We start from the raw sequence: 24669 nt of genomic DNA, 5'->3' as shown, positions 1-24669 counted from the left end.
TGGTCAACAAGTTCAAAAGTTGTTAAATGTGGACCTAGCAGTCACATACATATTGAGGGCTATGGAAAGCATAAATTTTTCCCATTTGGGAAACCAGGCTAAAAAATATCTGGCTACAAATAGCCATCTGTTATTTTGTTTATATGAAAGGATATTACTCAACAGTACTCAACTGAAAACTCTAGTAACATCATCACCATGTAGAAAACATTATTACATTTGCATAGCCTGCTAACTCTCCTGGAAGTTTTATTAGTCATTCAAAGACATTACTTATATGAAGATAATCTTTTTAGTTAAAGAAATTATCTTCTAAGATTATAGAAGAAGCTAATTGACAATAAAGTCATATTTGTCACATCTTGCTTTGTTCCTATCAATTAAGATACTCAAATAACAGTGTTTGTTCAGGACCAAGGTGTTTCCTTGCATTATTTAGAAAGGTACCCCACATAAAACTGGAATTCATGGATTGCATTCCTTTTTAAGTTTTAGATGACTAAATTGTTCCTTTGCTTTCAGAGGAAGGGATAACTATTGTCCTTTGAAAAGTGGCAGGAAGAGAAAAGGGAGATATTCACCTTAAATAAGATATTCACCTTAACTAAGACTGTAGAGATTAAAAGATTTACCAGAAAATTTGAAGCCTGAACTCTAGGTCTACTTCTGTCTGAGATTATTCAGATCCCTTTTTCCATATGCTATTCTACCAAAGTAAAGACAGATCGTAATAAGGACAATCTTTACTATTTCTATTTGAAGCTGGAGAATTATGCAGTCAGGAATATAATACTCATGGATCAAACTCCCTGAAAGTCCTGATCACCTAGGTATTATGCAAAAGAACTTTCCACCACACTTCTTATTAGAGTAGGTCTTACCACTGAGCTGGATGCATGCCTTATGTGCTAGAATTATCTAAGAGCATGTATTTCTCCATAGTGGGAAACTGAAATGACAAAAAAGAGTGTCCCTAATTTATGAATCCTTCGTGTTCATAGGAAATGCTTAGTATGAGTTCAGCCAAAGTGCTACTACTTCTGGACCTCCTATGTGTTGCAGGGAGAAGTATGTGTTGATGAAGAGAACTCATCATCAAAGTAGTTTGTTGATTTATTAATGAAACATAACTGGCAATCAGTGAACCGTAGATTCAGGATCAATATCAGCAATTCAACAGATAAACCACAATGTTAGACACTTACAAAATCTTAGAATCATAGAATCACAGAATTATAGAATATCTTGAGTTGGAAGAGACCCATAAGGATCATCTAGTCCAACTCCCTGCTCCTTGCAGGACTACCTAAAAGTAAACTATCATTGTTCAGACACTCCTTGACCTCTGACAGGTTTGGTGTCATGATCACACTTGGTGTCTCCTTCTGCTGCCTGGTTTATCTTAACGCATGTAAATTTGTAAATACCTTTCCACCCTAATACATTCTCATCCTGCTCTGTCAAGATTTACACACACACCTCCCCTCACAGGACGTATGAGTTACAAGCACTCAGCCCTTTTCCTTGAAGCGGGTTCGCTTACTTGCACACACCTCCTGAATGACACAGAGGTCCCCTAGCTTTACATGCACACAGACTGCTGCTCTCTGCAACTCACTCATCCGCATACTGGTGAGAACACCCCCCCATGAGGTCACACGTGCACATGGAGGTGTGGGTCCCTGTGAGTTCCACCCTGTGTTGCCACACTTCTCATGTTAGAGGCAAACAGCTGGATTTTGTCCAGAGGGAAATTTAAGCAAAGTGTTCTTGTATATCTAAGCCACAAATAACTAAAAAGCTTCAGAATTTGAACTATGTTGCATCTGTGTGAATGTCATTGGATTTATTGCTGACTTTTTATTGTTTTCTATACTTTCAATTATATTGTATTCTTATTACTTTTCAAAGGTTATTCCCCTTCCAGAAAAAAAAGAAAAAAAAAAAAAAAGAAAGAAGTTTAGAGGGGTTGTTGCTGGTTTTATTATTATCACTATTATTATTATTGGTCTTCTTGTCATTACTGCTGTTGTTGTTATGATGATGATGGTGATGATGATGATGATGTTTTTATCAGCCTTTGGTCAGAATGAGTGCCATGATCCAGGCATTCCTATAAATGGGAAGCGTTTTGGAGACAGATTCCTTCTGGGAAGTTCTGTTTCCTTTCACTGTGATGATGGTTTTGTGAAGACCCAAGGCTCTGAATCCATAACATGTATTATGCAAGATGGAAACGTAGTATGGAGCTCTACTGTCCCACGTTGTGAAGGTAAGAGCACAATCTTTACTTTGCACCTACAGTTTGAATAATGAAACTATTTAAATTTAGCTTACTTTTTACATTTCACACATAAATAAGACTGCTTTAGCTGAAGTTATTCATTTGTCTTATTTTAACACTCTTCCAGTCAAATGAGAGAACAATAATAGAAACAAGATAGCTTGCTTTTATATTCTTGGAATAAATTAGCATTCTAAAAATCTGGTTTTTATTCTTTTCTAGTTCTGATTGTCACCATCATTACTTGGTTGAGAGTTATAGCTGTTATAACAGATTTGGCTGTAGCATACCGAAAAATGTAATTATGTACCACATAGAAAAGGGAAGTAAAGTTTCTATTTAAAAGTCCTTTTTCAAAATTTGCACTTTTAATTTTCTCAGAATGAAAGTATACCTGAATTTCCGTATATAACATATTAAACTGCAGTACATTTTTTCTTGAGAAACATAGTGAAAATCAGAGCCATGTTTAATATTCATTATTTAAAAAAAAAATCCAGATTTGTTTTCTTGTTCTTGCCTAGGTGAATAAACAAACTAAGGTGAGCTATACTTAGGATTAAATTTCTCTTTAGTATGAAATACTGTGAGAAAAAAAAAGAAAAAGTAGGCTGATTCCTTGAAGCTTAATAGTGATGGGTTCTAAGGCAAGACATATGAATATATTTAATAAACAACTAGAGTGTGTCTGCTAAAAGCAGTGTTCAAAAAATTGTATATAATTTAGTAAACAATAGATATATAGTCAGACACTCGATTAAATTATACCTTTTTGAAGAAACTAATCCAAACCTTCTAACTGGTGTAAATCTCACACCTCTATTACAAAATTAATGTCATTGCATTAACTTAAGGCTCTGGATCATACCTATTTATGGCTTTTGTTATTTGTGCAATTTGAGAACTCAGTTCTCATAAGACCATGCATTCCTAAGAAAATTTAGAGATACTGGAAAAAACATGTTAATAGCCTGCTAGAAGTAGTGTGTGTGAACCTAGCAGGTACTAGAAGGATTTCTTATCCTGATTAAGCCATGTAATGAGTTAGACAGTGAAGCAGGTTTTTTGCCTACCACTCTAAAGCTGGCAGTAGGGCCAGGTTCTTCATCAAAAGATGTTTTTTTCATTTTGAAACTCTATACACAATTGATAAAGTATTCAATGTAATCTTTGCATAATTTTATTTCCACAAACACACAGCCAAAGGACCCAAGATGAGCACTTTGAGAAAAAAATTATAGAGAAAACAAATACAGAAATAAATATTTAAGAAAATACATAAGTACCACTCAGTTTTCCTTTCTTTGAACCTTGCAGGATATTTACCTAGTTTTTAATGAGGAAAGGATTGAACTATTAGACTTTTTTTTTTTTTTGATTTTGCCTATTATTTGTTTTGGTACAAAAGGAAGTATAGTTCTTTTAAGTTAAATTCAGGATGTGTTCCTTTCTGATATGAATTTCTAGTTGATAATTGTAGGAGTTTCTGGGTTTGGATGACAGTATGGACCAAGCATCCTTGCTAGATAGTTTAGAGATAATTTAGTTTGCTTTAGTTGTCTGAGATTTCTGAGCAACTGTTGTTTTTTGTTGTTGCTCTGCTCTGGGTCTTTGTATACTTAACAATATCTATAAGCAACAACTGAAATACGTAAAGTAGGTAATGTTTTACAGTCACGTGAGGATCAACAGTCTTCTGGTTGTTCTCAGTTTTAATATAACAAAGTTTATTTTTAAAAAACCCACCATGGAATACATTTCATTCTTCATTAACTATCCACATGTAATGTAAGTGCCGTTTTCCTGGCCAATCATTTTGCCCCAGAGACAATTCAGTGTGTATATTTTGTGTTTTGTGGGTTGCTTTTTTATCCTACTTTCTTAAATCTGGAACAACTTGCCAGAGACAAGTACAAGTCATGAATTAAATCAAATAACCTCTCTGAGTTCAATTTTTTTTGTTGTTAAAAATATTGAATCAAAACTAGGAATATTAATTTACTACTCACAAATTCATGTTACTATTTATTTCCATATGGCATAATAAGTTTGCTTGTCACTACTTAGAGAAACAGAAGAAAAGTGACAAGATATCCTGCACTGCAATATGGAATTTGCTGATAATGATACCACTGACTACTTCAGGGTAATACAAGTGATAAGAAGATAAATTTACCTGACCTTGAAAGCCTTCCTGTTTTAGACTGTTCCATAGCCTTTGGTAAAATATAACATCCCAAAGCCCTGTGCTATGACAGTTTAATTTTTTAAGGGACTCATATTTCCCAAAATTTATTCAGTCATTTCTGCTGTTATTTAATCCTGCACCAAAGTCCTCTGATCCTGCTTTGAAAAATGCTCCCTGTCTAGCCCTGTTACTTTCATAGCCCTCTTCCAGTACTTTTTTCCCTTTTATAGAGGAGGATCAAGTTAGAGAACATTTAAACAAATGTGGCATACAGGAATGGGCCTGATGGAATGCACCCAACAATGCTGAGGAAGCGGGCCAATGACATTGCGAGGCCAATTGTCTTGGGAAGGTCATTTAATCTAGGGAGGTTTCTGATGACAGGAAGAAAGCAAATTCCTGTCTTCAACAAAGGAAAGAAGGAGGATCCGAGGAACTACAGGTCTCACCTTGATCACTCAGAAAAGTGATACAGCAATATTCCTGGAAACCGTTTGCAAACAATGAAAAACAAGATGGCGATTGGGAATGGTCAGCGTGGATTTATGAAGGGGAAATCATGCCTGACCAACCTGATAGCCTTCTGCGATGAGGTGACTGGCCTGATGGATGAGGGGAGAGTAATGGATATTTCTTATCTCAGTTTTACTAAGGTGTTTGACACTGTATCATGTAAGATTCTCATTGACAAACTGATGAAGTATAGGCTAGGGGAGCGAGCAGTGAGGTGGACTGACAGCTAACTGAACTGCTGTGCTCATAGGGTTGTAGTCAGTGGCACAAAGTCCAACTGGGGGCTAATCCGTAGTGGTATACTCCAGGGGTCAATAACAGGTCCAATACTGTTTAAAATCTTCAGTAATGATCCGAATGCTGGGACAGAGTGCACTCTGAGCAAGCCTGCAGATGATGTAAAACTGGAGGAGTGGCTGATACACCATGTGCTTGTGCTGCTGTTCAGAGGGACCTTGACAGGCTGGAGAATTGGGCTGAAAGGAAACGACAGGTTCTTTCCCTCTATTCAGCATTGGTGAGGCTACATTGGGAGTGCTGTGTGCAGTCCTGGGATCCTCAGTACAAGCGAGATGTGGACATACTGCAGTAAGTCCAGTGAAGGGTCACAAAGATGATTAAGGACTTGAAGCATCTGTCATACAAGAAGAGTTTGGAGATCTGGAGTTGTCTAGGCTGGAGAAGAAAAGGCTCAGGGCTCAGGAGGGATGTTATCAATGTGTATAAATACCTGATGGGACAGTGTGAAGAAGATGGAGCCAGACTCTTCTCAGTAGTGTCCAAGTGACAGGACAAGAGGAAATGGACACAAACTGAAATACAAGAAATTCTGCTGAAACCTAAGAAAAAACTTTCACTGTGAGAGTGATTGAACACTGAAACAGATTGCTCAGAGAGTCTATGGAGTGTTGCCTTTGGAGGGAGGGCATGATCCTCACTGGATATGGTCCTATGCAATCTACTGTAATGAGCAGGGGATGGGCTAGATGATTTCCAGAAGTCCCTTCCAACTTCAATTGTTCTGTGGTTCAATGGAATATTTTCAACAATCAGTTCCACTGAAATGAATGATTATTAAAAGGTATTAGATGGCACAATACAATGAAAATTATTAACTATAAATTACTCGGAACAATTTGTCTGATATTTCCACACAAATGTGGAATCATACCAGAGCTAAAAAATGATGATAGATTATTTTTGAATTAGATAATGTGTTTTTCAACAGAAGGAAAGCTGGCAGAATCATGTGCCATGTTCTGTGTATTAAGATATGTATAGAGTACTAAGCTATGATAAGATACATTGCAGGACTTAGGATTCTGAAGAAAACAAACTGCTCATAAAATAATATAGAAAATTTAGTTGTGTTATTTATGAAACATTTTTCTATGTTTTTAATTCAATTTTTTGTAAGTTCATTGAATATACAATATTGTATTAGAAATACTAGGTATGATCTAAGTTTACATGCTTTTTTCTTTCAGCACCATGTGGTGGACATTTGACAGCATCAAGTGGTGTTATCTTACCACCAGGGTGGCCAGGATATTATAAAGACTCGCTTAATTGTGAATGGGTGATTGAAGCAAGACCCGGACATTCCATTAAGATCACTTTTGACAGGTGAGAATCATAAAGTCAAACAACTAGTAATATATAAGCACAAATGTTAGTTTTAATATTGAAGAAGAAAAATATTCTTTAAGAACCCAAACCAGAAAGAAATTTGCGATGCAACACTCATAATACTATTCCTTAAGCAGAAAATTAAAGTTTAAAGCTGTATTTATATTGTTTTTATTTATGTTTGAAACAATTTGCATTTCCTTGCACATAAATAGCCATATCTTTTGGACTTCTGACTACTTTTGTATTCAGGTACAACTATATATTGTCCCTGATAATGACCATGTCTTGCTATAAGAGACCATAATTTTCCTAGGGAAAAAAAGATTGGTGAAAAAAGTTCTGAGTATTGTGTGTTGGATAGATTATTTTTTTTACCCATTAGGATTTTTTTCTGATGCAACATACATTGTATAGCTAGACAAGTCCATAATATGTTGGGTGAGCAATTCGGACAGACTCGAAGAGTCACAGTAAATGGAGTTACATCAGGCTGGCAGCCAGTCACCAGTGGGATTCCACAAGGCTCAATTTTAGACCCAGTGCTCTTCAATGTTTTTATAAATGATCTGGATGCAGGAATCGAATGGACTTTAAGTAAGTTTGCTGATGATACTAAACTAGGAGGAGCTGTGGTAGAAAGGCCTTAAAGAGAGAGCTGGCTAGACTAGAGAGCTTGGCAATCACCAAATGGATGAAATTTAACAAAAGCAAGTGCTGGATTCTGCACCTGGGATGGGGTAATCCTGGGTATATGTACAAACTGGGGGACAAGAGACTGGAGACAGCCCCCCAGAAAGAGATCTGGAGGTTGATGGCAAGTTGGATATGATTCAACAGTATGCCCTGGCAGCCAAAAGGGCCAACCATGTCCTGGGATGCATCAAGCACAGCATAGCTAGCTGGTTGAGGGAGGTGATTGTCCCACTCTGCACCGCACTGATGTGGCCCCACCTCAAGTACTGTGCGCTTTTGGGCACCTCAATATAAGAAGGACATCAAACTATTAGAGTGTGTTCAGAGGAGGGCGAGCAGGATGGTGAAAGGGCAAGACTTACAAGGAGCAGCTGAGGTCACTTGATTTATTCAGCTTGGAGAAGAGAAGGCTGAGGGGTGACCACGTTGTAGTCTACAACCTCCTCAAGGGGGGCAGTGGAGGAGGAGGTGCTGATCTGCTCTCTCTGGTGACCAGCAACAGGACACGAGGAAATGAAATGAAGCTGTGTCAGGGGAAGTTCAGACTGGACATTAGGAAAAGGTTCTTCACTGAGAGGGTGGTCAGTCACTGGAACAGGCTCCCCAGGGAAGTAGTCATGGCACCAAGTCTTTTATACTTTGCTGTATGACTTGCCATCACAGATACAGCTGCCAGAATGAAACTTTGCACAAATGTGGTATTCATGATATAAATTATCTCGCTCTTGAGCTAATGAAGCTTTAATGTTGCTAGACAAATGTGCCTTACCAGAGTACATTGAGACTTTCCAGAAATAGTGGCAAATGACTGAGTGAACATTTTACATTGAAACATTTTGCATTTCAGATCATGACTAATGCCTGGAAAGGTAACAAAAACGTAAATTCTAATTGATTTTAGCCATAAGGAAAAGGGCTAGAATGATAACTGCTGACTGGAAGATTTTTGGTACTTCGAATATTGATGAAAGCTCATTGGATAGTATATAAAACAAGTCTCCTTATTCAAAACCTACCTAACTGTATATGAAAAATAGTATAACATAGCATTACTAAAGTCTTTTTAAAATTCTCTGTGAACATTTAAAGAATGTTCTACCTTTCACTAACATAAGTCTGCTAATAAAAGTTAAAATAAAATTAAAAAACAAAAAGCAACTCAAGTACTTTTACCAGGGATGCAGAACTTCCAATAATGAATTATCTTTATTTATCATTTCAGTGATAGTGCAAAGATTGCAAACCAAACACAAACCTAAAAAAATCACTGCCCCCAAAACAGACAAGTGGACTAGAAATAAATTGAGATGAGCAAGAGCCTACTTGGAATAAAGATCATCGTAATGGGTAGCAATTCCTGTAGGAGTTATTTTAAGTTTTCTGTCTCCAGCAACAGTTTGCAACCCATTGTTGTAATACCGCCCTGCTAAGAAAACTGCAGTTGCTGGCTGAGAGCACTTTAATCCTAATTGGTTTCACTCACAAACATAACTGTCAAAATAATTGAACTATTGAATTATTGATCTTGGGTCCATTCATTATGAGTACAAATAAAGTATTTAAACCAGCCTAGGGTATCTGTCTGTTTTCCTCATTCCGCTGCAGGGTAAATCAATGTATAATCTCTGAAATTATGGTAAAGTACTGAAAATCTGTCAAGTACTTTAGTGATGTCCTCTGTGACTGTCTATTTTGGTAAATTAAACAGAACCAGAGAACCTTCCCAGACACAAGAACTCATGTGTTTGTGCAGTTAAATTGTTGAAATAGTCTCTAACATACTTCTTCAGCTTGCCAACTAGCATTCTCCCAGATAATTATCAAGCATGGTCAGGAGTTAGCGTGGGCAAGCAACCATTCATAATAGGAAATTTGGATAATATCTCCCTGTTTGAGAGGCTAAAGGATGTATTTAATAGTATGGATATAGGCCATTCCATGCTAGCTGGCTTCACTGCCAGAAACTGGTCCTAAAAATGCTTAGCAAGCCTGCTAGCCCTGTATTCCACTGTCAGAGTGGATAGATAGCAGTAAAGGCAATCATCTGGACTTTAGCGAACATATCCAAATAGAGTAGGTAGCTAGGTTGAAAGCGCCATAAATTTAGAGAGTTTTCTGTGTGAAGAAGAAGGAACGATATGAAGGGCGTAAGTCGGTTTCCAAGCAGCCATTAGCTCTGATAGTTAAGCAAATACTTTCCGATTTCTGAATATGCTTTTGTTTTCAGGCAATCATGAGAGAAGAACTATAGAGACTACTAAACACTTGCTAAATTGGAACTTGCTGTTACTGATTCTGATGTGTCTGTGAAGATGATTTTACATGACCAATGCTGACTGATCTGTAAAATATAATGGCCTGTTCATTCTGTCATCATTACCTAACAAAGTATACAGTTTATTTACACTTTGAAGAAATGTCCCATATATTTCCCCTTTTCTGAATATTGGATAATTTTCAGTTTTCTTTAATTACAAGAACACAGTTTCTTATCTCCAGATCCACTAAATGTGTCCCATATTGGCAAGACAGCTTAAGGGCATTCACTTTTTTCAAAGAAGTGGTGTATTGCATAGGGACAGAGTTTGTTGCTCTCGGAAGTTGAACTAGTAATCCTTATGGGAAAAGAAGAGAAAAATCTCAGAACATATGCATTTCTGAAAGATAAACATCTTATGAAAATAAGAATATTGGGTTTGCAGGCAAATATATTTAGACCAGTGTAGATATCTATGTAATAGCACAAACTTTGTTGACATGAAAATTGATGTGTTCATGGTTTAGATGCTGCAGTTTGCAAGAGTATCTGATATAACCACTCTCTTGAAAAGCATCTGATGTGAAAAATGCCAGTCAAAGTTTCATCTGCAGAAAGAACAGATTTGAGCTGTTTGACTTAAGAACAACTAGTAGTGGATGACTGCACACATAGACATCCTTTATGAACTGGAGAATTGTGATGTGTTTTTGTGACTGGCACAGACTTTGACTCTGCTGTTGATTTTAAAGTTATTTGTTCTTGTAAATCAACTATCTCATTAGTCTCCTTCTCTTCTTCCATTCTTGTCTATATTATCTGTTTCTTTGACACATTGAGATAAACTAAGGAATTCTGCTTATTATAGCTGAAACAAACTTCTAAATGAGGGCTAGATTTGTTTAGCATTTTTGCATTGCTTTACTTCATAGGACAAAAATAATTATTTAATAGTAAAGTAACAAACTATGTTAGAAAAGAATCTTTGGCTAAAAAATTAAACAGTTGAATATGTAAAACACCTTTTGTCAAATATCAAATAATGAAATTATCGAGATCAAATCTTGAAATATTTTTGAAGATGTTGCTAGGATGTCCAACTATTACTTACCCTCAGGGCAAGAAATTTCTTAGATCTTCAGTTTTCTTTGAGACAATTTGCATTTTTGTACCCAGATTCCCCACTAAATGTCTTTCTGAAGCCCAGTCATATGGTTGATCTGAAGTATATGACTTCCCTTATGAATTTTATATGATACCAGACACAACAAAGCAAGCAAAAAGATGTGTAAAACCTTCCTTAGTTGTTATCCTCAGTAATATACCAATGGATCCGTAGATATGTGAAATTTTATACATATGATATACTTGATCAGTTACACATGGGTTGCATTGCTAGCAGTTAAAGAAAATAACATCATTTCTCTACCTACCAGCTGACTTACATATTCCTTTTTAGATTTCAGACTGAAGTTAATTATGATACTTTGGAAGTCAGAGATGGGCCAGCTAACTCATCACCATTAATTGGAGAATACCATGGAACGCAAGCACCTCAGTTCCTTATCAGTACTGGAAATCACATGTATCTGCTGTTCACTACGGACAACAGTCGTTCCAGTGTTGGTTTCCTAATTCACTATGAAAGTAAGTCTGATATTTCTCTGATAGATTTTTATTTGATTTTGAAAATAACATTAAATTTGAAAATTGGCAAACAAATGTGAACAAATAAACTTCAGTAATTATATTTGTATAAGAACAAATTATGTTTTCTCTATGCTGTGCTGACAGATAACTCTGAAACTATTGATTCATTTTGGAAATGAGTTCTTGTATGTTATTCAGAATGTTTATGGACCTAAGTGTTTAATCAAATGGAGAGTAATTTTAGAAACTTGCCCTTATGGGTAAAAAATATATTGTCCTTTTTTTTTTTTTTTTTTTTTTTGGTTTGGTTTGGGGTTTTTTCCCTTCTCTCTCACTTTTTCTTTCTCTCTCTTTTTTCCTCTGGTTTTAATACACTTTTGCAGTACTGAGCAGAATTGGGACTTATCCACAATGATTAAAAAATGCAAATAAATGCAAATTAATATCTCCATGTGAACTATAGAATCATAATAGCATTTTCTTTAAAATTATATATATAAAATGACACATATTAAACTTTCTGAAGTCATACTGATCTTTGTATATGATAGTATAGCCATTTACTTAGGTACTGAATAAAGAAAGCTTGTGTTTAGTGTGGTTGTGCTAAACAAATAACATTGCTTTTATCAATTGGTCTTATCTGGAAACTAACCAGTAAATTTGCTGTCATATTGCTTCTGGAATAAGTGCCTAAACTTATATTTCATAGCTACATCATAACTTGAAAATTCTGCATAGCTTCTTTTACCTTTGGCTCAGGCGTGGTGGTAATGGCTGAACAGATGATAGTATGGTAAGCTGCAAGGCTGCTAAATCATGTAAAGCCAAGGAACAGTAGGTAGGTTTCTGCATGAATTATGTGCAGATGCTGATTTTCCCTGACTGTATTGGATCTAAATGTTGCTGTTACATTTTGTAATACAGTCCTTAAATATTTATAATTTTGTGTTTATATTTTAAGCCCCCTGTCAGGTAGATGTCTTTTGTTCTGTTAAAAATTAAAACAGTTAGTAATAAAATATGTGCTACACATTCTTAAAGAGGAAAGTTTAATTATGAAATTATTTAGAACAATATTCGTATATTCACTTTTTATCTTTGTTGAAAAATTTACTATCATCTCAGACACACATGACACTAGTTTTTCAGTGCTATTTCTCTTGGTAGTCTGATAAAATATCAGAATTAGATTTGATTAGTGCACTTTAAACCTTGAAATTTGATTACATCTTCAACAAGTAAAGATGACAAAAGGCTAATAAATTATCTTCATCTTCTTTTACATATAATTCCCATGCACAAAATATTAAGAAAGCCTTTTCTATGAAAAAACTCTAATAAAGTTCCAATTATAAAATTCATAATAAAAGCTAAAAATTTTCTTTTGCAGGCTATTTCTGAGCAGATTGACTCCCTGAATAAAGCATCTTTCTCTTTCTGTAGAAGTAACATTTAAAAGGGTGGCTTGTATTATTTTTTTGCTTAGAAATGAGTAAGAAGATGAAAACAAATTAAGAAAGAGTAAATGATTTGAAGTTCTCAGTTCAAGGGTGAGGTTGTTTATTTTTCTGTGAATTACATTTCTGATTAAATAGTTATCTGAAAATTGAATTTCAAGAGGTATTAACAAAAAGCTTAACATGCTTTCTTAGTTAGAGACAGTGACTGCTATTTCTCTTATGCTTTTGTGTCATTGTGAATGATATTCAGCTGGCAGATTAAACATATACATTTGTGTCAACATGGAAGTGTTGAGAGCCTGAAGCTTACATTTTGGGCAACGGAGGTCTAGTTAATGCAATCAATAGAGTCCATGAAGCAATTCAGTAAACTCTGAAGTAGAATCCAGGGGCTATATTTGATTGCATAAGCATGGAGAGTAAGAATTACTTTAGGTATTATGCCAACGAGTTGCCAAGTACTGCACTATTGATTTGGATCTTTCACAAGTCCTTTGCCATGTCTACCAGTTCCATGGAGACATCCTGGTTATGATAGGATAGCACTAGAAACATGTATCGAGACAAGAAAATTTCTCTCCTTCTAACTTTGCTGAATAAACTGCTCCCTAGTTTGCCCTGACTGGGATGATCCAATCTCTTTTGACTATGAAAGGAGCTTAAAGACCAAACAAGCCTGTAGACACATCACTGGAAACATCATAAACTGAAATTGAACCTAGCCCTGAATGTCCACACTGTAGAAAAAAAATACAATATAAACAGAGACCTTTTATCTCTCACCAACTGGATGGGTATGTCCATATTCACAGCACAAGTTGTACAGAGAAAGCTTGCTAAACACTTCATGCCTATGTCAGTGCATTTGCTCCACAAGGCTCCTTAAGTCAGTCACAGCCTCACTGTTTGAATTGGTTTCTTCTCACACTAGGTTTCTCACAGAACAAAAATCGTCTCCATGTTGTATTGTGTTGTAAATGTTCATGTAATGCAACTGGAATTTGTCACAGAGCCTGTCTTCTCCTGCTAATCAGCACTGGGAGCTCCTGAAACATTTCTGTAGTGGGTATCAGACATACATTGTTCCTTGATCCTTACCTCTATATTGACAAATGTGCATGTGCCAGAGGGAAGGTAGTTATAATAACCAGTAACATAGAAGTACTAAGCAGATTAAGTCAGTGTTTTCAAAGAACAAAACTGGGTGGAAAAACCCTATGGAGATGCTGAGTCATCTGTCAGAAACAGAGGAGACCCAAATTATATTTTGATTGCCCTTGCAGGCTTAACTATGGAAGTTGGTGATGTTAAAGATATCACAACAGAACTTCTATTTGTTGTACATTTCTTCCACTTGTAGAAGGAAAGGCAGTCAATTGTAAGTTTTAAGAAAAATTTCTGAATATTTTCTTTGGAAATTCAAATAACTATCTTATTTGGAAATATCCTAAAAATCTTCCAATTATAGTCATAACTTTGAAGATAAATTAAATCATGGAACTGTGAAGCAGAAGGATCTTAATCTTGCTTAAAAGAAAAAGCTCAATATAAGCTATACTGAGTTGCTACTGAGATGGCAGTAATAATCTATTAAGCTAAAATATGCCTGTAATACAACTTTAATAAAAATGTGACCCCTTAAAGGTACTTCAGATGTGAAGGCAATTTGTTAATTCCCTGCCTTAAATGTCTGTAATTCAGCTTTTTGACGACACTTCTAACATAGCTAATGCACGACAATGTAGGTCAACTCTTATACATCTAAAAAATTAGTAAAGTGCCCATAATATTCTTTAAGTAAAACTACTGATAAAATAGTCAATGATGTTATCAAGAATAATTCATCTATATTCTTTTCACCACCTTGCCTCATGCCTCACTTACATCTCCCTGATCTCTCATCTTCCCTAGTTATGTGGGTTTGGGGTTTTTTTTGCAGCTCCTCATTCTGTGAGGTAGATTTTGAAATCTGAGTCTTTTTCTTAAACCAAACCAGATAGAAATACCTTTATCCACAGATTCCATTAATGTAAAGCCACGTTTTATTAAAGTATTTTTGAAATGTATCTTTCCTTAAACAAGAAAACACGATAATTTTCAAAGAAAATTGAACAATTATTTCTTAAATCCAAATAATTTTACAGTCTGTGTTTATTTAGGGACTAACATTTCCTTCTATACTAAAATTTATCTGAAAAATGGAACAAACATCTTACTTATGCATTGAGACAGTAATCTTCCCATATTACCATGTACATCAGTATGCATTTGATAAGCATTACAATTCTTTTACATAGTCAGGAAAAAATGTTTAAAGCCAAGGATCACTCACCTTTGTAAAAACTTTCCTTTTATGTCATTTAAAAAATCTAGTAAAATTAGTGTTGTGATTTTCCTTTAATGAAATGTTATCTATAATAAATAAGATAAAGGTAATACTTCATTCATCATGTGTAAAATTAGGTATTTATTTAGATTAGGGTTTGGAAAATAACTTTTTAAATCCACAAATATGCAATCTTCATGGACTTAAAGTGTCAAGATCATTCAGACAGCCCACAATCAGTTCTAGCAAGGATAACATAGAAACAAAAAACTCCCTTACACTTTTTCATTTGAAGGAAAAATAATCCTTGTGAATAGTCTGGATGTGAAGAAAAGATTTGTCAATTTTTCACTGGCAGGACACACTCACTGAAAAAATTTTTTTGGAATGTTGGGGAAGAACTTTTTGTTTCAGCAGTTGATTTTACTCTGACTGATTTGAAGAACCAATAGACAGTCTGCATAAGAAAGGCGAATTTTGTGAAAGTGTCCATGAAATAAATAGAAAATTTTATGATTCTTAAGAAATGAAAGAATGAGGCAACACAATTGTGATCAAGTCAATCGTTTTCAGAAATCTAAACTTCACCAAGTGTGAGAAATTGATAGGTAAATGTTCTTAAGAATGAATTCTGAAAGTCATTTATAAAAGAGATGATATTAAGGCCCAACAGCAAATGGTATTTTTTTGGAGAGAAAGAAAAAATCACCATGAATTTCTGTAGTTATTTAAAAATTCCTTTTAATGATGTGTAAACAAAAAGTTAATCATGTAAATGTTGGATGTAGTCAAACATTGCTATAAATGGCCATCAAAGAATAACACAGATGTCTTAGGATAAAATCAGAAAATACAAAGTACATATTTATTACAGAAGCAAGAGACAGAAAGATAGTAACAAAAAAAAAATCTATAAATATATTAAAAATAAGAGGGGGAAAAAAAAGTCACCACTTAATAAGAATTTGAGCAAACATCAAATGTCACAGGAAAGACTAAACATTTACAGAAAAGCTTAATTTTGACCATGTACTTAACACAATTAAGTGAACATTCACAAGGTAAGAGTACACAATATAGGAAGAGGGTACTACACAATGTTGATATAATAGATATATATTTTATTCATCAGGGACTGTTGAAATTCCCTGTGCTACCCTTAAAGGCAAAGCAGAAGCAGTCTTCACTGCACTGAAAATTATGTCTGAAAATTCAAAACTGTAGGGAAGTTTCAAATAATTGCAGAAGGCCATACACCTTTCAGAGAAAGGGGGGGCGGGGGGCGGGAAGAAAAAGATGAGGACCAGAAGGATCAAAGACATTAGTTTTATCTTCACACTTTAAAGATACTAGTTTCAAGCTGATAAACAAGATGATAAGGAACAAATTATTTGTATCTGATAAGACCAGATATGTCAAGCTAATGAAATTTCTTTCTTGACAAGTTAACTGGTTTTGTAGATTTAGGAATGCAAAGGGAAGGAAACAGCTCTATGTTGACATTTATGAGGCTTTTAGAAGTCTTCCAGAGAAAATATAGAAATTTGGTCTAGATTAAATTATTACAGGCACAACAAGCACTTCAGCAAGCACTGGGAAAAACCCAGAGAGGCTGTGGAATCTCCCTACTAAAAATGCATCCAATCTGCATACTAAAAATGCATCCAATGTCCTGTGCAACCAGCTCTAGGTGACTCTGCTTGAACAGGGAGATATGACCAGATGACCTCCAGAGGTTCCTTCCAACCTGAACCATTACGTGCTTCTCTGATGCTGTGAACAATTTTAAAAACTTTTATGCAAAGAGCAGCCAGCATCCAGCCAGGGTCAACCCACCACAGTAGTTCATTGTCTAACTCAAATTTGAAGGGATCTTGTTGTGAACTGGCCTAGATTCAAAACTATTTGATATTTTTATTAACAGTTTGGATGATAATATAAGAAGAACACTTACAAATTCTGAGGATGATTCCAACCTACAATTATAGCAAGCACTATGATGGAGAGGGTTAGAATTCAAAACAAGCTAGATGAACTGAAGAAATAAAATATATAAAATTCTGTAAAGAAACATGCTAACCATAAATGGGGAAGGAGAAATGACATGCACAAATACAAAATAGAAATATAATAGAAAAGGATATGTTTTTAACACAGAACATAATCTAGAGAAAAATGTACTAGTAATGCAAAAAGTCTTCTGGCTGTTGTAGTTAATAATAATAATAAAAAAATTTACAGGAAACACAATTTTTGTTTACAGGACTATTTTATCTAGGACTTGCAAAATATTTATTTCACTTCATTTTATGACCAAAGAGAAAACTGTGTTCAGTTTGGGACCTGGTTTAAAAGAAGTAGGAGGTTGTTAACGTGGAAAACATGACACATATGGAGTCATTGAAAGGTCTGTGCTTGTTTAGTCTAGAAAGGGGATGACTTGGAAGGCAGGAGGGAAGGCATGATAACAGTCTCGTGTGCCTAGCAGGTAAGAATTGCAGCTATCCCTGGAGTTCAGTCTAGAACTCTGCTAAAATGCCTGTGCTCCCTGTCACCAATGAGCAGGACAGAGTTGACATGCTAGTTCTGCCATTCTAAATGATTTCCATTGCTCGTTAACAAAAATAATACGCACCCAAGTGCTCTCCTAAATTTGACTATGTTATGCTCTGTCACTTGGAAATACCCTCCAGAAATTATTTAGAGAAAGATTTTTTCAAATTTTATATGGAGAAGGAATGAAAAAAACCTCTTGTAATAATAGCATGACCCGCCTCTTCCCTTTCATTCTTTACCTCTGCCCCCTTCCACTACCGTCACTCTCCCACTTCTCTCTTCCCATTTTCAAGCACCTTTGCTTCCCCTACTCCTTTATAACATCATTAATATGTTCCTCTAACACAATTTTTTTAAATTTGTTGACTGTATCACAGTTTTTAGTGATGTAACAATATTTTGATTTAGTGTCAGTATTGTGATAACAAACAATTCAAATGCAGTCACTCACCGCTGCACTCTTAGGAGCCACTGGAAGAACACCAGGACTAAGTGTGTAAGCAAGCTTGCAGTTCTTTGAGTCTAATTTACCCTTGTAAAATTACAGGGAAGCATTTCTGGCCACTTGAGCTATATCTGATCCAGTAAGTTAGAAAATCTCAAGTCTTAGCTTCAGTCTTGCAGTGTCCCTGCCCATGGCACGGGGGGTGGAACTAGATGATCTTTGAGATCCCTTCCAACACAAATCATTCTACGATTCTGTGATTCATATAGTTTGAGCACAATCCCTTGCAAGATTTTAACCCATGCCAGCTAGCATCTTCCCATACAGTACCTGGACATAGTTCTAGGAATAACTTCAGCCAGAGACTGTTCTCAAAAGGCAATAGTCTTACTTAAAGTGGGCAAGATTTTATCTGTATGAGTGTTAGCTGAATCATGTTTTGAAATTGGTGCCAGAGAATGGGCTCTTTCCTAATTTAACTGTGTGGCCTCTGTGTCTAATTTTTGGAATCACATTCTGACAAGCAAGCACCTATTCTATGTTTTTAAAAAATATGCATTTTTCAAAACAAAGATAATTTACACTGTTCTCCCTTAATAGTTAGAGTAAGCCTACCTATATGATCAACTTTTTTATTAAGCAATATTATTTTCTTACTGTCCAAAAAATTGCTTTTCTCATCTGCCTTTTTTTATGTTTGGGGTGATTCTATACTGATGACAAAGAATAGCACTCTAGCTTCCAGGTGAAACACTTCCATTGTTCAAAACATTTTTGAGACTCATTGCATAACACAGCAACTGCTCCATGGCTAGCATGAATGGGTAACATAGTGGTTATAGCACACAGCCATGTTTTGCTTTCTGTTTTTCTTACCAAACTTATTTTCTTCATCCATTTTTGTGCAATAAGCATTCTTTAGACAACCTCTTAGCAATCTTATATTTTAATATTCTATTTTTAAAAATTATTTTAACGATTTGATCTGTGAAGAGAAAAGTATAGGTGTATGATATATATGAGTATGTAGTATATAAGACTGTACAGCTGTTGTGTGCTTCATGCATTACAGCAGAAAATTAATTTCCTCTTTAGAGATCTGATGGGATCTAATGATTAAACCAGTTTCTAAAAATCACTTATAATTCTAAGTGTTTGCAAAATGTGCATTTTAATAATCAATGAAGCATCTAATACAGCTAACAACAACAGGTTGATAAATGTTTGATGAAATGTCAATATTGACAGAGTGAAGTTTTTGAGGATGACTGTCCATATTTTTCAATTATTCAGTGATGTACAAAATCTTTTGTTTGTATGTTTGCTGTTTACTTTGAATTGTGTGTTATGTTCCTTTGAAAAGAGAACGGTTAAATTGTAGGATAGAATTATCTGCTGATCTAATTGCCACTGCTACATGGAGTAGAGTGGAAGGAGCATTTACTGAGGGAGCTACAGAGCATGGTCTTGAGAAATATTGGATTATGTGAGGTGGGAGAGAAAAGACATGGTTTTCACCCAGACTTTAATCTTTAATTTAATAGGCTAGTTGTTATGAATACTATTAAATCAACTCTTTCCAACCATGAGCCCAAAATTTATCACTGTGGTGCCAGAATTTCTCATATATAGTTTAATATTATCTTTTTGTAGTCAGGACTTTCAGTACTGCCCATTGTTAAGCTTGTCTTAAGTTATCTCCTATTAAGAAAAAACTTAAATCATTGTCCAAAGAAGCGAAGAAAAAATATTTCTTTTCTGCTATGTTTATGATTGCTAAATCTTACATACTGAATAATTTCCCTTGAAAATGAAGCTCTGTTGTCTGAGCTGATTTTTTTTATTTATATAGCACCACTATTTCAATCAGGAATTTGGAAGCTGATAGGGTTGCTACAGCTTTTGGTCTCCTTGCAAAAATCTGAAACAGTGTAATCAATGTAATCTAGTGTTATCATTTCAAAAAGAAACTGATAAATTTATCTGTTATATGTGATTCAGAATCCCAAAGCAGTTGATGTGTTGAGGCAGGGGTGGAAGGGTGCCCTAAGAGGAAGGAATTTTAAGAGCGCTACTCCATCTACTTTAACATCCCATAAAACATAAAGTATAGTTTGTCTGAAAAAAATGTATTGTGTATCAAAGTTAAAATTTCATACACAATATTTATTTAGGGCACATACAGTGGAGAATATTATAGACTTAAAAGGGTTCTTTGAGTCTATATTAAGCAATTCAAGCCAGGCTGTAGATGTTCAGGGGCATCACCTTTTTCCAGTGCAGTTTGGATTAGTCCATGACAAATGGTGGGGCTGTGCTTCCACCCCTGGGGCAGTCGATTCCAGGTGTACTGGACACGCCACCACATGAAAGCAAACTGTGGCCTGCACTCTGCTGCCAAAGGAATTGAGAAAAATGCATTGTCAATGTCAGTTGTAGCATACCACTTGGCTGCCTTCAACTTCAGTTCCTATTGGAGCTCTAACATGTCTGGTACAGCAGCACTCAGTGGTGGCGTCACTTCATTCATGCCATGATAGACTACTGTTAGCCTCCACCCTCCATCAGACTTTTGCATTGGCCGTATAGTACTATTAAAAGGTGAGTGAGTCTTGCTGATGACTCCCTGGTTCTCCAGTTGATGAATCAGCTCATGGATGGGAGCCAGGGAGTCTCGGTTTGTGTGATATTGCCATTGGTGCACCGTCCTGGTAGCAATTGGCACATGCTGTTCTTCAGCTTGCAGCAATCCCACAACGAAGGGATCTTCCAAGAGACCAGACAGGGTAGATAACTGTTTGATCTTCTCTGTGTTCACAGTGGCTAAACCAAAAGCCCATCAGTACCCCTTTGGGTCCTTGAAGTACCCTGTCCTGAGATAGTCTATACCAAGGATACAAGGGGCCTCTGGGCTGGTCACAATAGGGTGCTTTTCCCACTTGTCCCTTGTTGAGCTCACCTCAGCCTCCAATACAGACAAGTCTTGGCATCTGCCTGTCACTCCAGAGATCCGGATGGGTTCTGTGCCCCTATACCCTGATGGTACCAGTGTACACTGTGCACCAATGTGTACCAAAGCTTCTGTAGGTCTAATATGCCAGGCCATTGAATCCACAGTCCAGTATATTCAGTCGTCCCTGTTCCTCCTCCTGGCCAAGGGCAGAGACCGTCTGTTCTTGTTCCTGGTCACAGTATTCACTGTCTGACCCTTGCAGTGCCAGGATCAAGGGAGGTGATTTTAGTTCTTCTGTGTCTGGGAGATCACTGATTACCTTCTTGTGTCTCTGCAGCAACTACACTGACAGCCTTCTTGGGTGACCCCTTCTTAACAGCTGTCTTCCCTCTCAGCTCATGTACATGGGCTTCCAGCTTAAAGGTGGATTCACCATCCCACTTCCTCATGTCCTCCCCCAGTCATGCAGGAAGAACCAGAGTGCACCACTGAGGCACCTTTCCCTCTGATTGGGGCAGGAGAGGACTGATTTCTTGGGGCACCCCTGACAGCCAAGGCACTGGCCTGTGGGGATAAGGAGGTACAGAGATTTTCTTCAAAGTTTTGGAGCCAAGACGACACTTTCTCCCCAGATGGTGTATCCATATCCAGGCAACACATTGCTGCCAAGCTGTTAGACTATGATGCTGGGGCACGTTGAATCACCTTTCTCCACATGACCCATGTGCTCAGGACATCCTCTGGATCTTTGGAGACCTCATCATCATCTAGACCACTGTAGATGACTTCCAGCACTGCTAATTCTCTCAGGTACTGGATGCCTTCATCCGTGGTAGTCAACTTCCCTGGAGAGTTCACAAGATCTTCCTTGAGTGGATATCTTGCCCTCAAATTTGAGAGGAGTCATCTCCAGTGACTGCAAATTTCTGCCTCTTCCAATTCCTCTCTCAATTCCTCAGTTTCTAGCAAGGTATCCCAGCTGTTGGGCTTCCTTACCTTCCAGTTGCTGACTGTCGGCTCCATTATCCCAGCATCGAAGCAGCAAAGGCAACAATCCACTCATCTGGCTGGTGGCTGTAATCTTTCCACGTCTTGAAGTTCTGATGAGGTCAGGGACCAGGTAGTCTCTGCTTTCTGTCTGATTTCTCTCACTCCTTCCTCCAATTTCTTTGTCAAAGGACCAGCTTCTTGATCAAACCTTTCCTCTTCTTCCTCCTCCCTTACTAATCGATGATAGGCACCCATTGTTCTCCTTATCCACCGTTTCTTTTTCACTACGGGGGCAATTACTATAGTTGTTGTTTGGGTCCCTATCCCAACCAGGATGTTCTCAGATGCAGTTTGGTCCCTGCCTCAACCACAGTCCTCTGAGAGTACTGAACTGTGGCTTGACAGGCACAGGCCAGGCCCCACTACAGTGACAGAAGCAGCTGGTTTTCATTGGGGTAGGTAAGGCACCCTTCTATCAGGTGGTGTGTCAGTTTGCCAGGGTTGCTTGTGTGTTCACATGTAAAGTCCCAGGTTAGAGGAGCTGATAACCATCCCAGGAACCTGCTCAAATTCTTCCATACACCCGGCTACCCAGGAACTGGCTGCCTCAGGGCACATTTCAGTATCGCCTCACTCAAAAGTTGTCTTCTCTTACACCAGGATGAAACTGGATTCCACAAAACCCATAATATGCCAACAGTATTAATTAGTAGTATTAAACAGCTCACATAAGGGTGAACAAGGACCTTGGGAGCCTGCATAATAAAACCATCCACATCAATCCTGGGTAGGGAGAAGGAGATGTATTCCGCCACCTTCTCCACAAGATAGCTCCACCAGCACAGCAATAACATCAATGCCAGGGCCAGGCACATAATCATTGTTTGTACTAGCATGCTCCCAAGTTCCTTCATCGTCCCCACAAAATAGCTCTCCCAGGACAGAAAGGTCATCAGTGCCAGGGCAGAGCACAGAGCCATTATTTGTATTAACATGTTCCCAAGCTCAGCAAAATAAAAAGATAAGCAGTGCAGCCAACAAACTCTGTGACCCACACAGGAGCTTGCCACTTAATAACTACTATAGCTATAGCACGCTTAATACAAAACTGCCATTGTCTTGTGCCTCATGTTGGGTGCCAAAAAGGACTCTGGTGGGTTGACCTTGGTTGGACACCAGGTGTCCACCAATCCACTCTATCACTCCCCTCCTCAGAAAGACAGGCAGGGGAGAAAAATAAGATGGAAAAAAACTCATGGGTCAAGGTAAAGGTGGTTTAATAAAGCAAAAGGCCGCATGCAGAAGAAAAGGAAAACCAAAAAACTTATTCTCTACTTTCCATCAGCAGGCAAAGTCCGGCCACTTCCCAGGAAGCAGGGCTTCAGTATGTGTAGCAGTTGTTCTGGAAGATAAACGTCATAAATAATGAATGCCCCCACTTCCTCCTCCTTTCTCTCAGCTTTTATTGCTGAGCAGATGTCATATGGTATGGAATATCCCTTTGGTCAGTTTGGGTCAGCTGTCCTGGCTGCGTACCCTCAAGATCTTGCCCACTCCCAGCCTACTAGTGGGGGGTGGGGAATGCTGAAGAGACAGCCTTGATGCTGTGCCAGCACTGCTAGCAGTAGTCAAAACACTGCTGTGTTATCACCACCTTTCTACAAAGCTGTGAGGCCTTCTGTGGGGAAAATTAACTCCATTCCAGCCAGAACCAATACACAGGTGAAAGGAATCTAAAAATGTAGTGTGTCAGCTCACAAGGTACATTTGTATTAAGAACATGCAGTCAAATCTAGAAGAAACTTATTCATCTAGAATTTAAGTATGACAGGGATACCTCATGAAAACTAGATTATAGTCTTTCAAATCTGAATTCTAACGGAGATATAAGAATAGCTGGAGGGTACAGGGAATATTTCTCTGTGCAAGCTAGGCATTATTTATGAGATTTTTGGTTTTGTTTGTAGTCCTGCTTCCAACCCTCATATCTATAATTCTAAAACCTTTACTTTAGTGCCCTGATAAATATTTTTTTTCCTTAGATTTGAACTCCTTGTACTTCATTCCTAAGGTTTTGCGGTAGTTCTGGATAATTAAAGCAGGGTAAAAGCAGTAAACTGAGAGTACAACGTCCATAGAAACGGTTATAGATACACGGGCAGCTGAGAGGACCAGCATCTTCAGGATGTGTTTAGGGGACTAAGGAGCTAGGAAATGCCTAACGCCCTGCTATAGAGAATTTTGTGCTGTCAGCGGTTGGCTTTGAGGAAGGAACTTCTTTGGTAAAAAGTAGACTGGAAAGAGTCATGCTAGAAATTCAGGTCACCTGTGAGCAAGAACCTAAAATCTCTAAAGACCCCAGCAGAACTAATGTTGCTCAAGACTTTCACAGCATCTATGAGTGATGACATCACCCATATGAAATCATGCCAATTTACAGCATTCTTTCCAACCCAGCACCAAAATACTGAAATTAATGTGAAAATTAATGTGAAAATACTTAAGTTAAAGCCATGGGTGCCAGAGCTTTGAGGTGGATATGTCTAGGTTTTATCCGAAAAGCTAACAAGGATGTTAAACTGAAAAGTCTGGTGTTATTTAAACAGACCCACAACAGATAATTTTTCAAAATAAAGTAGATCAAAATAATTACATGAGGAAAACCATTAAAGTGTTTATAAATGTTGTGTCCCCCCCCCCGCCCCCCCCATTTACTTCC

General features: G+C 37.1%; 1 protein-coding gene and 1 long non-coding RNA gene across 2 annotated transcripts in view; one reads left to right on the top strand and one right to left on the bottom strand.

The window, feature by feature from the left end:
• Positions 1–24669, bottom strand: part of LOC142600924 (uncharacterized) — a 782912-nt gene that overhangs the window by 47649 nt on the left and 710594 nt on the right. The window lies entirely within an intron of this gene.
• Positions 1–24669, top strand: part of CSMD1 (CUB and Sushi multiple domains 1) — a 1232729-nt gene that overhangs the window by 922040 nt on the left and 286020 nt on the right. The window contains exons 15-17 of the mRNA XM_075747278.1: positions 2078–2272; positions 6473–6611; positions 11027–11214. Of these exons, the coding sequence (XP_075603393.1) occupies positions 2078–2272; positions 6473–6611; positions 11027–11214 (522 nt within the window). The remainder of the gene's footprint in view (positions 1–2077; positions 2273–6472; positions 6612–11026; positions 11215–24669) is intronic.

This window comes from Balearica regulorum, chromosome 3 (assembly GCF_011004875.1).
Source record: "Balearica regulorum gibbericeps isolate bBalReg1 chromosome 3, bBalReg1.pri, whole genome shotgun sequence".
In the NCBI taxonomy this organism is placed as follows: Eukaryota; Metazoa; Chordata; class Aves; order Gruiformes; family Gruidae; genus Balearica; species Balearica regulorum.
Note: the sequence above shows the minus strand (reverse complement) of the source record. Positions and strands in the feature narration are given on the sequence as shown.